Below are 16,942 nucleotides of genomic sequence, written 5' to 3' on the forward strand. Positions count from 1 at the left end.
TAAGATTTTTTTTGCCTATTTGACACTGATATACACAACGTTGTCATGGAAAAGACCTGTTTCTGTGCCTGGTGGTGGTAGCTAATGTGCTTTGTGTTGGGTGGCTACTGGTCTGCGTTTTACAACCTGCCACCCCCGACTTTCCCTTTTATTTCCTATTTTTGCCCTGTTTCAGGGAGAAAAATCATCAAAATTTCTTTTTTTTTGTCAGTTGTCAATGTTAAATGTTTCTTCTCATCTATGCTTTTCAATGGAGTCATGTACTTTGAGAGATACCATCACTGATCAGTTTTGGAGTAGAGGACCTCCTTCCTAAATTGCCAATCCAGTGTCCCTGGTATCTTAAACTGCTGCCTGTGAAGCAACTGTGAAGCCGAAGCAGCTCACCCGAGTGATTAGCAGTGGTGATGAGCTCTGTTGAAAGAACAGCTGGGAGGATGGGAAGGAACAGGCTGTGATGGGAGAGAGAAGCTGGAGGAAAGGGATACTGGGGCTGAGCATGTGTGTGCCTCAGCTGTGCTTGTACTGGGAGAAGATGCCATCTCCTACCTCTAGAAAAGTCCACTTTGAGATGTAGTAAGGCAGATGGCAGGTGCTGTCCTGGTGTGATCTTAGAGGAGAACTTTTTTGTGGTCTTGATCTTTTACGTTATCCCCTTGGCTTACCTGTGCCTAGATACCTGGGAGGTCCCGTTCGAGGAGATCTCGGAGCTGCAGTGGCTGGGCAGCGGTGCGCAGGGAGCTGTCTTCCTGGGCAAATTCCGGGCGGAGGAGGTGGCCATCAAGAAAGTGAGAGATCAGAACGAAACGGATATCAAGCACTTGCGGAAGCTCAAACATCCTAACATCATTGCGTTCAAGTAGGTTGTGAAACTTGTTAGAAATATACCTTTATTCAGGGAAGAGCCATTTGCTTATTTACCCTGGCCAAGTTTTTAAAATCCAGGAACTAAGCTGTCTGTAGGACAAAATGGGTGGTCATCCTTCCTCTCAAATTGTCACACATTCTTATGAAAGCAAAGCTATGGACACCATTCTCACCCAGTGCTGCACTTTGCACGCAGGCTTACAAAACACTTGCTGTGAACCCCACAAATCTGCAGGTGTGGAGGTTGAAGGAAACCCACCCCTGTCCCAAACGAGGTTCCTTCTGTCCAAAGCATGCAGGAAACATTCCCTTTCCTGTTCAGGAAAGAGACCTGTTAGCAGAGCCTTGCCCAGGCAGAATAAATAGGTTACTTTCCTGCCCCTTGATTGCCACTTTGAGAGTTGCTCTGAGACTCTACTGCTCCTCACTAGCTGTGTGTTTTCTTTGACAGGGGAGTTTGCACTCAAGCCCCATGCTACTGTATTATCATGGAGTACTGTGCACATGGACAGCTCTACGAGGTCCTGCGAGCAGGGCGGAAAGTCACCCCTCGGCTGCTTGTGGATTGGTCCACGGGGATTGCAAGTGGGATGAATTATCTGCACCTTCACAAAATCATCCATCGAGACCTCAAGTCACCAAAGTGAGTCTCTAGTTACTTAAACATTCCCCCCCCGCCCCCCTTTTTTTTTTTCTTGAGGAATAGTTTAACGTTGGGTCAGAAGCAGCATTATTTTTTTTCCATGTTGACTCAAAACTAACGAGAGTGGAACTAATGAAGCTTGTTGGCACTCCCCTCCTGTGCTGCAATTTAACAAGACTGGAAATTTTACCAGTATCTTACATGATAAATAGCAGTCAGAAAATATTTCTAATGACTTGATGGTGTCTGGTCCTTTTTGAAAGTGAGATATTCTGTTGCCTTCTGTTTTTTTATTTTTCCTTCTTATTTGTTATTTTGTTATTTCCCTGGTTTTCTGGAATGCGTTTTTCTCATTTCTCTGTTGCTTTCTGACTAAAACTATCTGGCTGCTTATATTCTTATTCCCTAGATGTTTATCACTTCTTTAGCCTGTGACATGACTGTGACAGTGAGTTGAGATAATACTTTTAGATGGTTTACAGTGCAGTTTAAGGTACAGCTTTACTAAAACGTTGAAACGTCCGCAGACACAGTGAATCTTCAGTGACTTGTTAATTTGCAATTTTATCGAGATTGATTTTTGACTTGTAGTATTTAGAAATACATTTGAGACACAAAATGCAACCACCCCAAAGAAAGCGAGTGCTTTCATTGGTGAAGATGGATAATCTTTTTTACTTGTACTACAATTGTGAACAGGCCTCATCAGCTGTTTGTGTTAAGAAGGGATTTACTCCCAGTGGCTGTTGTGGTACAAGGAAAAATTGCAGAATACTGATTTCTTTCTTTTTTTTTTTTTTTGTCCAGTGTTTTAGTTACACACACAGATGCAGTAAAAATTTCAGATTTTGGTACATCTAAAGAACTCAGTGACAAAAGTACCAAAATGTCTTTTGCGGGAACTGTGGCTTGGATGGCCCCAGAGGTGATACGCAACGAGCCCGTCTCTGAAAAGGTGGATATCTGGTGAGTAGTATTAATGTTTAAGTATCTTCACCTTCTGTTTAGCCACTTGGTTTCCCAACACTTTACATATTGAGCACTCTTATCCTGTTCTAGGAATGGGGTTAGTTTGTTCTGTGGTGGACTATTCCTTTTCCCATCTGCCAGTGCCCTGAACTTTGTTACTGAACCATGGGCTATAAGGGAAGGAGAAATGACATACATGTGTAAAAGCTGTGTGTTGAGATCTGAAGGTATTTAATGAGACTTACTGCAGACTATCTGTGTGTTGCAGTAATTAAATGCAACTCTTGTTCCCTGTGTCATTATTCAGGCCAGAGCTTTCTTCTATTCCTAGTGCTCAGGGCCCCCTCAGCAACTTTGGCAGCCAGGGTATTTTTCCTTGCTTTCTACCCTCTTCAGGGCCATGCCTGAGCTCTAGGGAGGCCTCTACTCTGCTAGTTTGAAGGGTCCGAGCACCTTTTGCTTCTTTCTGCATACTAGGCTTGACCATTACATGTACAGCCACGGGATTATAGTCCAGTGAATCTAACCCTGGATCCAAGAGGGGGGAAACCAGGATACATTGTAAGAGTTTTGAACACCTGTTACCACCCCCTGTGTCCAAAGCAACACAAGGAAATGTTCGGATCTCTGTGCTGTTAAAAATGGTTGAGAGGACTCAGCCTTGAAGCTCCTTTGGGATGCCTCTCCACAGGTTTCAGGGTCTTGAAGGGAATCTCATCTCTGTTCCTGCCTTGTTATTTCTGCATATGAAATGTCAGTAGCCAGGACAAATGCCCTTCTCCCTGCTTTACAGCCAGGATGAATTTTCCTTCTTGCAGTTTTTCAGCTTTAAATGCTGTCACCTTCCTCAGGCAGCATGAAGCTGCAGGTCAAAGCCACGGGTGGTTCAGAGTGCGAGTGGAGTCAGACAGCAGCCTGCTGCTGGTGGTGATTCAGCTTGGAGGTGGGTCATGACTTTAAGTCAAGATTTCCTGCAGGGAAAGGGAAGGTCTTGTAATATACGGCTCTTCTTGTGCTCACAGTGTTTTGCATGTTCATTTTGTGTGGATGTAGCAGGCCATATGCATAGCCAGCTCTTCTAGGAGAAACTCTTGGGTTGTTTTGGAAAGAAAATACACTCGCCATTTGTCTTCTGAGCTTTTCCTTTTGAATCACAGGTTCGTGAGGAGGAATGGTGCTGGATTTCCACCTTCAGAGTGGCTTAGGGTCAGGAATGTTGTGTGGAGCAACAGGTCCAGTAAAAACCAGCTGCTAGCTCTGCTGAGAGGACTGTGGACACTCCTTTACTCCTTTCCTCAGTGACTTAGAGGTGTTGCTCTTTGGTGCAAACCTAGAATTGTCTTTGGTGCAAGTTCCTCTTGAGTCTGCTGCAGTGGTCATTGCTCAAACTCCTCCCTGACATCCATTCCTCCCCCAAGATGAGTAAAAGCAATGTTCATGAATGCTAACAACAAATGAGAACAGTTCCTAAGCTGCTTATACATCTGCATGCTCTCGTCTTTAACAGCATGCTAAAAAAAAAAATCTAATCTTATCAGGAGTCTTGAAAATCCTTTGTCAGTTCTTAATCATAACAAAGCTGAAATCAGATGGGGTTTCCTGGTAGTTTGTCCAACCATGTGGATCCTTGCTTTCCTGCAGCCCACAGAAAAAAATTTTGAGGGAAAAAATGGTCAAATTCTGCTTCTTCTGGTTTGAAGCCAATGGGCTTTGAAAGCGCAACGTTTTTCACATGAAGTTCTGTTTCCTGACTGATGGTTGTTCAGACCCAGGCAGTTTGTCCCTTAGATGTTCCTCTGTACTTAATAAAAACAACTTGATATTAGTACAAGCCAGAAACACACTTCTCACTTTTCACCTAGTTTGACTTGCCAGCAAGCTTGGCAGTGTTGGTGTCCCACAGATGGATGGGGCATGCACGTAAGGTGATATGTCTGGGTTTGAAATTGAGATGGTTGTACCTCACCTGTTGCAGCCTGGTTGTTAATGTGCAGTAAGAGTGGCGTTGGTTCTCAGCAGCATTTTGTTTACCTCTGTATTGACTGGTTAGATATTTCCTTGGTGTTTTGTTGGGTGAAGATTGTAAATAAGACTAATAACTGTTTGTTGTTATAAATTAAAGTTTTGCTCCTTACTGATCATTTCACTAAGGAAGAGAAGCAAAGCAAGTTTTCTTACCTATATCTTTCAGTTCTTGAAATAGGAGGTTCTTTTCCAGTCAGAGTTCTCTTAATTTTTTCTTTCTTTAGCCTTCCTTTCTTCAGCACGAAAGAAATACCAGATGAGAGTGCACATGATTTTGATACTGACAGTTACGCATGTTGCATTTGTTTCTTAATTTTTATGTTGCTGTAGTTGTAGCACTCAGTCTGAAACCTGTGAAACTCTTACCTAGGAGTACACATAACAGCAGAGGGAGCTTCTAACTCGGGAAAAAAAGTTAAATGAAATGTTAAAAAAACCCCACAAAACCTTTGTTGTGTTGTCTCTGTAAGAAACTTATGAGTTCCGTCTGTCCAGCAGTAGATGATCTGTGCTTACCAATAAGAACAGTCAAAAGTCTATCTCAGAAAAGCTAACTTTCCTTTTCATTTAACAGGAATAAGCTTTAATCTATACAGAAAATGTGCTTTCAGGATTTTTAAAATCTCACAAAGAAATAGGAAAGGGTGGGTGAAAACTAGTGTGGTTTGGTGTTCAATCCAGGGCTGGCGCAGAGGAAGAAGTTACGTGGTGTGTGAAATAGCTACTCTTGGTTAAAAACTAGTATGTAAACACTGTTGCACCTACTTGCAATTTCAGACGAGACACACCTATTTCCCTGTTTTGCCAGTATTTTTTTCAAGCTCTGGATGTTTCACACAGAAGCTTTTATCCTGGTTTATTTCTTCATCAGGTCGTTTGGGGTAGTTTTGTGGGAGCTGCTTACTGGAGAGATTCCCTACAAGGATGTGGACTCTTCGGCCATCATTTGGGGAGTGGGCAGTAACAGCCTGCACCTTCCTGTCCCTTCCACCTGCCCAGACGGCTTCAAAATCCTCATGAAGCAGACCTGGTAAGAGCCTGAACCTCACACTGCACAGACCTAGGGCTGGCTTCCAGCTCTTGCCAGTAAAACCAATGAAACCAGAGTCAGGGTGGGAGTGTTGAGTGCCAAGCAGAGGGCTCTTAAATGCCCTCACACTTGTCACAAGAGCAGTAAGTTTTTACATTTTGAATTGTGCTTCCTTATAGCAGCAGGCCCAGGCCCCAGAAGGACATTTGGAACTTAGAACCTGCCTGGTTTGCGGGGTGGATGGGACAGGGGTGGGAGTGGTCAGACAGTGTTGAGACAGGCTAGTGTTGGGGAAGGAGTTGAGCAGGAGAGAAGTGGGGGAGTAGAGCTTGATGGGAGCCCCAGCAGGGTGACAGTTACCCATGAGTTGCCTGTCCAGTGTGAATCAGGAGCAGGCAGCAAGATCATCTTCAGTAGCCTTCACAGAGGTGGTTGCTTTGTTGTAGCAAAGTAGGTGATAAAAGGTAGCTCTGTGTGAAGAGAAAAGGAGCTGGGAGGAAGATAGGTGTAAAATTTCTTGAGGCTGGCTCCAGAGTGAAAGGAAATAATTTTTCACTCTGAAACCACTTGTAAGCGCCTGGCTTTTGAGCTGGACAAAGAGAAATTCGAGCTTTCTGTGTGAAACCGGGATTTTATAGGTATATAGATATGGAAAATGCTTTCAGTTTCCTCCACCTGCCAGATTAGAGTTGAAATTCTTTGTCTTGGGTTAATGCTTTGTCTTTGTAATTGCATCTTGACACAGCGTGTAAATAGTCTTCCGGCATTTTCCCACTCCATGAGTTTTCCCAGCCATCCTCTCCATGGCACAAAGGGAAAAACAGGCCAGAGCATCTATAGATCTTTTCAAGTGGCTGTTTACCCCCCTGACCCTGAGCTCTGCAGTAGGTCGTGCTGTTGCAGTGTCTGTGCTGGGATGTGCTCTGCCTGGCTGTGCTGCTGCTGCTGCGCCAGGCTGCGAGAGGCAGGAGCAGTTTGTGCGGCTCTGGGCAGCAAGTACACACACTTGTATCCCCACCTAGTGGAAGTGGGTGGTTTGTAGGGGAGAGGTGGCTGCAGAAGCTGTTTCTTGTCCTGAGCACTGAATCCGTGCACTAAGTCTGGTGGGGTCACTCCTGAAGCTTGAGTCCTGGTCTCTTTTCTCAAAGATACAAATGGTTTTGTACTTGATTGTGATCTTAGAGATGTTCAGTGTGTTACGATACCGTGTAAGCTCAGGCATATACTGCGTGGCAACTTACATATGTTTGGTGTTTATAGACACCCCGTTTTGTTGAATGGGAATTATAATTTCTACTAGATTGTGTATTCCCATTATAAAAGTTGGAAATTAACAGCATAATGAACAGAGATCTCTTTCTTCTTGACAAACAAGTTAGGAGCAGTTTCAGTTTGTATCCCATCTTTCACTTTGTAATCACATTTTCCTATTTTAAATGTTTTTCATCTCTTTTTGTTTCTTCAGAATAGATCATCACAAACCAAAAACTGAATACAAACCAACTCTAGCACAATAAACTCATATTCAGCAAAAGAGAAAACCAGAAAATCTCCTTTGCTCTAATCTGTCAGCTACAAGATTCAGAGAGTATGTTCTCATGAGAAACCCTTTAAGAAGGGTAGGAGAAGCTAGCAATGTTAACCTCATCTCATGCTTGGGTATTTGTCTGTTTTGCTCCAGGCAGAGCAAGCCCCGGAATCGTCCCTCCTTCCGGCAGACACTGATGCACCTGGATATCGCATCTGCTGACGTACTGGCTACTCCTCAGGAAACCTATTTCAAATCACAGGTAACTGGAGAGTGGCTGTAGCCCATGAGTACTAGAGTTTAGCTCCAAGGATCTGATTTTGGAGGTTGCATCGAGTACAGCAGAAGTCCAGATCCATGATTTCAGTTTTATTCCTGAGGAGAAACAAGCTAATAGGTATTTAAAAATCTTTTACCCAAGCTTTCACAAACTGAGACATCTGCTGACTTTAGTCAGAAACTCAGTGTTGTCTTGTTCACTTCTCCCTGGGACTGCTGACATCAGCTGTTCTGCTTCCAGCTGTTCTCCCAGTCCTGTTGTACTGGAGACCACGAGACTGCTGGGAGCAGAACCATTGCATCTATAGTAAAGATGAGTGGGGCAGCCAGTGAGACAAAGAGCTGTTACAGGGCAGTAAAGGGACTGTGGGACTTTCAGGGAAGATCTAAAAGTATGTTCTTAGAGATTCCTCTCAGTCCTACCCAGTGAGCTATTGTCTGCTCCCCAGGAGGGAATGAGAATGGAACCTTGCCTCCAGTATAGAGGATCTATGCAGTGTTGGGGTGTATGTGAGGAAGTGGGTGTGTTTATTACAGCTGCAAGAACCAGGACTTCAAGGGGCAAATACAATTAGTATCACCCTAGTGACAGTCATCACTGTCATGAATATAGATTTCCAAATCATAAGCCTTTCTGTTTACTCTAAATGCCAAAAGGGAAGAAAATGTTGCCTTAGGATGAAAAGACCTTTAGGAAGTTTTAAAAACATTTTTTTAGAAAATGCAGATATGTTTTATTTGATGTAATTGGAGCACAAAATTGGAAATACCATTTGAAAATGCTGAAACTAAACATGCTGCAATGTTGTTACCCAAAATAATTCAGCTAACAGAAACATGTTTTCAACCCAAACCTGTAAATTTCTGCACACACAAAGAATATTGCCCAAGAGTTTTTCTTTGGTGCAACCAGGGATTCCAATCCTTTGTAAATACCTGAAAGTGAGTTGCTTCCCTAGGCTGAATGGAGAGAAGAAGTGAAGAAACATTTTGAGAAAATTAAAAGTGAAGGAACTTGTATCCACCGGCTAGATGAAGAATTGATTCGTCGTCGAAGAGAAGAGCTGAGGTCTGTTAACAGTCTTTTATGTTTACTGCTCACTTTTCCCATCCAGCCTTCTCTTCTCCAGCTGTATGAGTCCAGCTCCCTCAGCTTCTCTTCACAGGGCATGTGCTCCAGCCCCTGACTGTTTTCATGCTCCTCTTATACTGGGGACTCAGTATTCCTGGTGGTATAAATTCAGGCAGCCTAAATTCCTTGTGAGTCCAGAAACTGAAGTTCCCACAGGCATGCCCTAGGCCTTGAGCACTGCTTGGCTCAGGGAAAGCGACAGAGAGAGAAACAGTGGAGACTGTCCGTGCTCCTGGGCAGTCTGAACGGTTTATTCCAGGCTAGAGGGTCAAAGCCTTGTGTGTTTACCAGGGAATATTTCTGCTTGAGTGTTGATGTATGTGATAACAGCACTGAAGCAGGTACATCCATCTCAGTGGAAAATGCATCTTGCAGTTTGCTGTGAGCTTTCTCTGTCCTGATACTTTCTTTAGATTAGTTATTTCCAGAGAAGTGAACACGCTCCCAGCCCACTGGGAGTGAACACACTATCAACACAATTTTGAACATTAGACCAACTTAAAAATGAAAGCAGAATGTTTATTTAAGAGAGGAAAGTGTTATCTTCTTTGATACAAATTTGCGAATACAGTTATGATAGAGAAACATAAAACAGCAAGGAGCAGTTCTATGTCAAACCTGAGATACCAAAGGAAACCTGGTTGTTGATCAGTCTTCCCTAGCCCTAGGGAGCTTTTGATGGTCACATCTTTCAGCTGTGGTTCAAGATGTCTTCAGCAACTATACTGTTGGGGCATATTGCTTTTTTTTTGTATCTGTAGGGGCATATTGCTTTTTATGAAATACAAACGGATGGCTTCTTCCCTTGTTTCTTTAGAAGTTGACTTAGCCCTTTCTCTGTGCAAACAGGGTGATCAGGGCTTGGCCAAAAGGGCTTGTGGATGCATTTGAGGCATTTGCAGCTTCTCTGGTGAGAAGTGTTGACACTCTTCCAAGACCATTAAATGCTTTCTAAATCGTATCATGATTCATTGCTGTATCAAGCTCTTAGTCATCGTTCACTGTAAGCTCTATCTCGGGTTCAGCGCAATACAGCTGACTTTTAGAGGCCTTTTCCTAAAGCACCTGTACTTTTCCTTATTCTCCTCTCTTGGTCTGTGGACATTAGACTGTGGAATAACAACACTTCTGTTTTTCAGACATGCATTGGATATCCGTGAACACTATGAGAGGAAGCTGGAGCGAGCCAATAACTTATACATGGAGCTCAGTGCTATTATGCTGCAGCTGGAGGTCCGTGAGAAGGAGCTCATAAAGTATGTATCTCTGGGCATAATGGCATGCCATGCATGTGGCAATATGCATACAGAAGGAAAAAAACCCCAGTGCTTCATTTCTAAACTGCGTGGTGGTAATTGTAGATTAGTGTCCCCTGACAAACTTCCAGGGTAAGGAAAAAGTTGACAAGCAGAGAGAGGCCCCTTAAGAGTAGATTACTGCAGACCACTCAGTGCACGTATCTTTACCCAGTGTTTACTAACTGGGAGAAAGGCACCTTTCCCATTTGGTGTTGGCATCCTTTGGCCCCTTTGTAAAGAGAAAAGCACTGCTGTTTCTGGACTGTGCACCAGGGCCCTGTTCCAACTGCCTGATCTCTGCAGAGAGAATTTAGAAAATGACTATGTCCTTTCCCAGAACAGCATGTTGTGTTGCACCCAGCCAGAGCTGAGTAACAGGCACGCAGCGTGCTCACAGCAGAGCTGTGTTTCTGTCCAGCAGGAGCTGCAGTTGGATGAAGAGAGAACTGATCTGTTTGGGTTTTTTTTTCTTCCCCAATGTTTCAGGAGGGAACAAGCAGTGGAAAAGAAATACCCTGGGACTTACAAACGCCACCCAGTCAGACCAATAATCCACCCCAATACAGTGGAGAAGCTGATGAAGAGGAAAGGGGTCTCCCATAAACCAGGCAGCCAGACTAAACGGTAAGAAGTAACAACCTAGTTCTGTGCCAGGAATCAGCAGTAGATCGCCACTGAGATGAGCAGGCAGCTTACTTCCCTTTGAGTCTGATGACAACACAGGACAAGCCAAAGCGGTGTTCACTCTTGGGCCTGGTCTGATCCTCAGAACCCCAGTTGTTTAATTTTCTTGAGGTAGAAGGGATGAATCCTGCCATCCCTTCTACCTGGGCAGCAATCTGGAACCATTTGGTCCATACTATTTTTTTCACAGATTATGGTGCTTTGCCAGGAGGTACGTAATGTGTGTCTCAAATTCTGAACTGTCCAAGCAGAGAGCAGTTAGATCATCCTCGACTTGATTGGTAGTAAGCAGGGTCAGGGACTGTGGAAATCAGCCAGTCCTCAGGGAGGATGGATTAATTGTTGAGGAATTAAATTGGGATTTGAGATTTGGGAATTCATGCTGTCCTTTCAGCTATTTCTCTTCTGCATGACTTTCAAAAAGTGAGATTTTTGCTGTCTATTTTATTCTTCCTTTTTCTGGGATTTCCAGGAGTTAGACTCCTGATTAACAGTGAATAATCACTTCTGAATTAATATCCACATGTGCTTCTGAAATGAGCAGGCTGATAACCATCAGCAGATTGGGACCCTATTGTGCTGAGTATTGTATATGCACATAGTAAGAGACATGCCCTACACCAAGGTCTTAGGAGGGAGCTATTTTGGGAGCAGAACATCAAAATAAGAGCGGAAAAAAGAAAGCATGTGGCAGATTTTGGAAAAAGCAGCAAGAAAGGAGCATAGAGCATGATGGGCTGAATAGAAAGGACATTGAGTGGAGACGATCAAAGGAAACTAAATGCAGAAGTTAAACAGCTGAAGGGGGGAGGGAAGCCTGTAGATTTTAGAAAGCAGAGTGTGCTTATGGCTACAGCTGCCTCTTCATCCTGGCTCCAAGCCAATGCAATTTCTTAGTTTGTGGTTTAATGTGTAACTTCTCCTGACTGTCTTTCAGGCCAGATCTACTGAAGTCAGAGGGCATACCCAGCACAGAAGCAGCATCCAATGGCTCACCAGTCTCAGGGAGTCCCAAAATGTCAACACTGAGTGGCAAAAGCCGCTACCGCAGTAAGCCACGTCACCGCCGAGGGAACAGTAAAGGCAGCTACAATGATTTTGCAGGGATCTTGAAAAACCAGCCAGTGCAAGATGATGCACCCCCACCTCCACCTCATCATAATTCTCATCACCCCGGCCTACCGCACCAACCTGGCCACAGCCATCCCCATGGCCATCACTCACGGCTTCATGCCCACGGACAAGATATTGCCAACTGCGCAAACAACTTAAGGTACTTTGGCCCTGCAGCAGCGCTGCGGAGCCCTCTCAGCAACCACGCGCAAAGGCGGATGTCTGGTTCCAGCCCCGATCTCATCTCCGCTGCCATGGAAGCAGATTGCCGAAGGAACCTGGAGAGCAAAGAAAGCAAAGCTGATCATTGGGAGTGTTGCAAAACAGATCCGTATAATTCCTGTCTTCAGTGCAGGGAAGAGGACAGTGGTCAGGTACAGATGTCATCTGTTGAAACAGGGATGAGCCATTCTCAGTCACCAACATCTGTTTCCCTATACGAAAATGCGCAGTTCATTGAGAAGATGGAGGAAGAGGGCTTCAGCAACTGTAAGTCAGCGTCCGCCCTAGGCACTCCCCAGCACATGGCTTCCTCAGTGCTACCTTGCAAAGCAAGACCCCTTCAAAAGGTAAGGACAAAGCACAGTGATTTGAAAAAAACACAAAGCTTGCTTCTCTTTTCCCTCTCCACCAAAAGGTGTGTAGCATAGGCTAGTGTCTGGATATAGGATAGCAGTAAGGCCATATTTCCCTCGTGCGTAGCAGTAGAGTTACCTGTACAACTTTATCTTAAAGAAATCATGCCTATCTGAACCTTGCTTTGTGATCTGGACATACTTTTAAAGGCACTTTTATTGAGAAGTGCTGTAGGCATGTTGGAACATACTGCTGATAACGAGGGTTGTCAAACGTGGCTTTGATAGGGCCTAGTTCTGTTACTTGCAGTTTAGCCAGTTTTTGTTTGAGCTGAAACTTGGCCTACTGAATTTCTGTTGTTGAAACAGGCTCATGTTTTCCAGCCTTTCTCAAAACAATGGAAGGGATAAATGCATTCTTTTGGTGATGTTAAATATCATGTAACACTTCCATTGAGAATACATAACGCTGCTGCATCTTGGAACAGCAATTCAACATTTGCTGTGATCTTGCGGACGTGCCTTTTGCTGCACTTGCCAGAAACTGTCCACCTTGACTGAATGTAATAGTTCTCATGTATTTTGTGAAGATTTTTCAAGAGTCAAAAAGGTGTTACAGTACAGTTGTACAGAAACAGTTCTTCATTCCTCCTGCTTCCATCCAGGTGATGAGAGAAGTAGCAATCAGTCTGCGTGGAGTTCAAAGAGCAGGAAATCTGGGTCTGGATGGAAAAGTGAAGGAAAAGAAGATGAGTACCCGACCAAGAGCGTAGTGTGGGCCCAGAATGAAGGGAGGAGGACCTCGTATTACAAGGGGATGGGATGAGATAGAGCCTGACTCTGAACGAGGGGTTGGCAGGTTGAATAGGATAGAAGGAGGCTGTAAAAATGAAGAGTGCAGGGAGTGGATTTGGATGGGGAAAGGAGAATAAAAGGCTCTGTGCTCACTGAGGTAGAGAATGGAACAAAACTCAAGGTTTCCTAGTTGGTGAAACCCACCAGCAAAGGCTGTGTCATCATCCCCCATCCTGCTCTATGATGGGCTCATGCAGAAGAGAGTTGAAGTCGAAAAGTCAAGAGTGCCAGATCAGCTCAATAATTTATGTGGATCTCAGTATAATACTAATTACTTGATTTGCTTCTGTAAAAATCCAGAACATTATGTACTCAGTGCCTGCTAAAGTACTCCAGTGTATTTCAAAGTCAATTGCTCCAAATTCAGAAATGGCAGCATTAAGACTCCCTGAAATAATCTCCTGGTAAGGAGTCTGAGTCAGTTTTCACTGATATGCAGGTTATTTTCTTGTCTAGATTGTTGCAACCCGTTGACATGGTGACTTTGTCTTGGAGGACCAAGGGGTAACCATGTAGTTGCATGTTTGTTCTTTCATAAATGTGACGCTGTTCTTGTCCTTGTTTTCTGCCAGAGTGGTGATGACTCTTCAGAAGAGGAAGAGGGCGAAGTAGACAGTGAAGTGGAGTTTCCTCGTAGACAAAGGTAAAAGGTGAATTCACTCTAATCTCTCTTTGGTAGGACAAAACTCAGGAGGAGAACTGTCATAGCAGCTGCACACCAACATTGAAACTGTGGAAGGTGCTGACAAAAGAACAGAATCACATTCAGTGTGTCCCATCCACTGTCAGTTGATCCCTCATGTTCACTCGCTGTTTTCAGCCTGTTCTGAGATGTTATCTCTAGCATAGCTTTTCTGCTGCAGGCTGTTTGTAGCACAACTTGATCACACTTGATAATGTTTTTCAGCCTATAAAAATAAGCTGCTGCCTCTGTTTCACCAGAATCAGACTTGCTGGGTGTTGGGACCCTTTGTGGACTCTTTCAAATGTTATTTATTAACCGTTGCTGCAGCAGAGCAGACTCCAGCACCTTTGTAGTTGAATTCAAATAGGATTGAAGAGCTTGGGGACAACAAGGCAGATCAAATTGGATGGTGTCGCCTGTAAAGTAAGACTTGAGGGGACATTCCTACCTCAGCCTGTGTAACAGCGGGCTTTACAGTCCTGTGCTCAGGAAAGAGATCATGGAATTGGTGCCATAGCTTTATGAAAGCAGCTGCTTGATGTGCAGAGGTGATCCAGTGGGCAAATAGGTTAAAGGTTGTTAGGAAAGAAGTAGAGAAGGAAAAAAAAGCTTGTCTGCTGTTGTATACATTCACAGCACACCTGCAGCTTGAATCCTAAATGCAGTCTTCATTGCCCCAGCTCAAAGACCGTGGCAAAATTTGAAAAGGTACTTAGAAGTGTGACAAGAATGGTTAGAAATGGTTTCCATAGAAGAAGAGATTAAATTCATGAGAAATGTTTGTCTAGCAGGAAGAGAGGCGATACTGCAGGTGCATGAAATTGTAATTTATATGGAGAAAATAGACAAGGAACGATTCCTCACATTCATGTTAGGGACACCTAGAGAAGCAAACAGGGGATTTAAAATGAACAAAAGGAAGTGCTTTTTCCATCCAAAACGTTTTCAGATGTGGAGCTCATTGCCAAGGTATGCTGTGGAAATCAAAACATAAACGAGTCATAAGTGTGAAATTTATGGAGTACAGATCCATTGGTGGCTGTTAAGCACTGTCATCCAGGGTTGATCTTCAGCTCAGAAGTCTGATTTGCTGACTGGTACAAACCAGGAAGATATGCCAGGAGAAAGTAGGCTCTGTCTGCACACCCTGTTCTCATACTTCTCCCAGATTATTTCCTCCCGCCTAGGGTTGGAGACAGAACACTGGGCTAGATGAGTTTTCTGACTCATACGGTTCTTCTGTGATTGTTGCTGCTTCTGTGATTTACTAACTTGGAAGACAAATTGCCTTTTCTGAATTCAATGTGATGACCTGTTGTGGGTCTCCTGGTGTGTTCAGTCCATTACTGTTGAATCCTGGAATGAGGCAGTTTCCACATTCAGGTAACTGTGAGCTTATTTTTTGAGCACACATACCTACATTCTAGCCTGGCTGTTGGGATCGCTGCCAGGTGATGCAGATATTCCCAGTTGAATTAGCTTGAACCCTACTGTACAACCTTTCTTTAGGAAAAAAGACTGCTAAAGAAAAATACGCTCCAGGGCAGATCAGCTAATATGAGCGTGTAGCAGACAAGACCACATAAGAAGAGATTAATTTAAAGATGCAGATCTTGAACTAAATCATTCAAAAGGTGGTAGATTTCCATAGCTCCAAGATGTGAAAGGCAGCCCAACACTTTGCAGAGCTGTTGCTGCCAGCCTTGCAGATCAGTTATGACTCAGCTGGAGATGTGTTCTTAGGGTGGGAAGAGGCTCTTGGAGAGTTGATGTAAAGCCTTTTCTAGGGATAGGACATGTTTTGCTCAAAGACGTTTTTGGAAGGATCAAGCCCTTGGCTCAGTGGGGAGAAGCAACCAGACAGTATTGCATGCACTGTGCCTGAGCCATATCTGCTGGGGAGAACAGGATTGAGCGGCCTGGGCTGCCTGTTACAGTGAGCAAGCCCTGTTCTTCTTGTGCTGAAGATGCTGGTTAAAAGCAAAAAATCTGTTTTCTGCATTGTGTGCTTCAGAAACGAAGCCGGAGAAACCCTTGTAAGCCTGTAGCAGCCACTCTGCATTCACTGCACTGCTAATGTTGAGGGTTTTGATTGTGATATATGTCTTGGAAGACATGCTACGTGTCAGAAACAGTGTTCCTTGTGTTTGAATTGTTTGAATGAGCTCGCCAGCTCGTTCTTTGTGCAGTGGGAGCGCGCGCAGAAACCTGTCCACTGAGAAACTGTAGCTGTTCTTGCTGGCAGTGGGCTCCTGGGGACAGGCTCACCCAGGGCTGAGTGGGCACCAGGAGTGGGGTCTGTCAAGGCCAGGTATTAGCAGAGTAGCCAAACACAGCACCCAGGAAATTTGCTTTTCCTCTGCAGTCAGAGGCACTGTGATACAAGCTGAACTACTCTCCTGGTTTGCAGACCTCACCGCTGCATTAGTAGCTGCCAGTCCTACTCAACCTTCAGCTCAGAGAACTTCTCTGTGTCAGATGGAGAGGAGGGGAACACAAGCGATCATTCGAACAGCCCGGATGAGCTGGCCACAAAGCTGGAAGACGAGCTGGCTGAGAAGCTGGAGGACATGTTGTCCCAGACTCCAGAGATTCCTATTGAAATCTCCACCCAGTCTGATGGGCTTTCAGACAAGGAGTGTGCTGTGCGGAGAGTCAAGACTCAGATGTCTCTGGGCAAACTTTGTGCAGATGAACACAGCTGTGAGGTGAGTTGTAAGTTTAGTTATCCCCTCTTCCTTCTGTTGAGTAAAAATAAATAAATAAATGTTACAGAAAGGAGTCCAAAGGGCAGCGAGTTGGATGACTGCCTTAGGAAATGCTGTGGTAGATGTACTACAGCAAAGCAACTGCTTAAATCCCCAGTCTTTCTCATACTTGGCCAGATGAGTAGATGGGGCAAAGCAGCACAAAGAAAACTGACCGTGATTTGCCGGTCAAGATGAGTGTGATATTGGGAGACCATCAGATTTTCAGTTGCATTAGGTGGGATAAAAAATACCACATAAAGTAGATAATGAAATGGAATGGATATAAACTGTCTGCCTCAAACTTATCCATTGGCAGCCTTGCTAGAATGATTTTCTTCCTTTTACTGTCTTTCAAGTGTTTGGTAGTGCTCTGACCAGATATTTTTCTGCTGTCCCCTCGTTGAGGGGAGACAAGTGGCCTTTGGCAGGGTGATTGTGTGCTGTTGTCTATCTCCCGAGTGCTGCCAATCTCCTCTGCTGGTGGTGACCTTTGCCTGTCTGCTGTTATG

General features: G+C 44.3%; 1 protein-coding gene across 7 annotated transcripts in view; it reads left to right on the forward strand.

Moving 5' to 3' along the window:
* The window catches only part of MAP3K13 (mitogen-activated protein kinase kinase kinase 13), an 81,844-nt gene that overhangs the window by 60,814 nt on the left and 4,088 nt on the right, over nucleotides 1-16,942 (forward strand). For all 7 annotated transcript variants that reach the window (XM_074877955.1, XM_074877961.1, XM_074877954.1 and 4 more), the window contains 11 exons: nucleotides 676-859; nucleotides 1,319-1,510; nucleotides 2,318-2,476; nucleotides 5,376-5,534; nucleotides 7,216-7,324; nucleotides 8,301-8,410; nucleotides 9,613-9,729; nucleotides 10,258-10,395; nucleotides 11,393-12,137; nucleotides 13,571-13,641; nucleotides 16,094-16,391. In XM_074877955.1, the coding sequence (XP_074734056.1) occupies nucleotides 676-859; nucleotides 1,319-1,510; nucleotides 2,318-2,476; nucleotides 5,376-5,534; nucleotides 7,216-7,324; nucleotides 8,301-8,410; nucleotides 9,613-9,729; nucleotides 10,258-10,395; nucleotides 11,393-12,137; nucleotides 13,571-13,641; nucleotides 16,094-16,391 (2,282 nt within the window). The remainder of the gene's footprint in view (nucleotides 1-675; nucleotides 860-1,318; nucleotides 1,511-2,317; nucleotides 2,477-5,375; nucleotides 5,535-7,215; nucleotides 7,325-8,300; nucleotides 8,411-9,612; nucleotides 9,730-10,257; nucleotides 10,396-11,392; nucleotides 12,138-13,570; nucleotides 13,642-16,093; nucleotides 16,392-16,942) is intronic.

The sequence above is a fragment of the Strix uralensis genome, chromosome 9 (assembly GCF_047716275.1).
Source record: "Strix uralensis isolate ZFMK-TIS-50842 chromosome 9, bStrUra1, whole genome shotgun sequence".
Lineage (NCBI taxonomy): Eukaryota > Metazoa > Chordata > Aves > Strigiformes > Strigidae > Strix > Strix uralensis.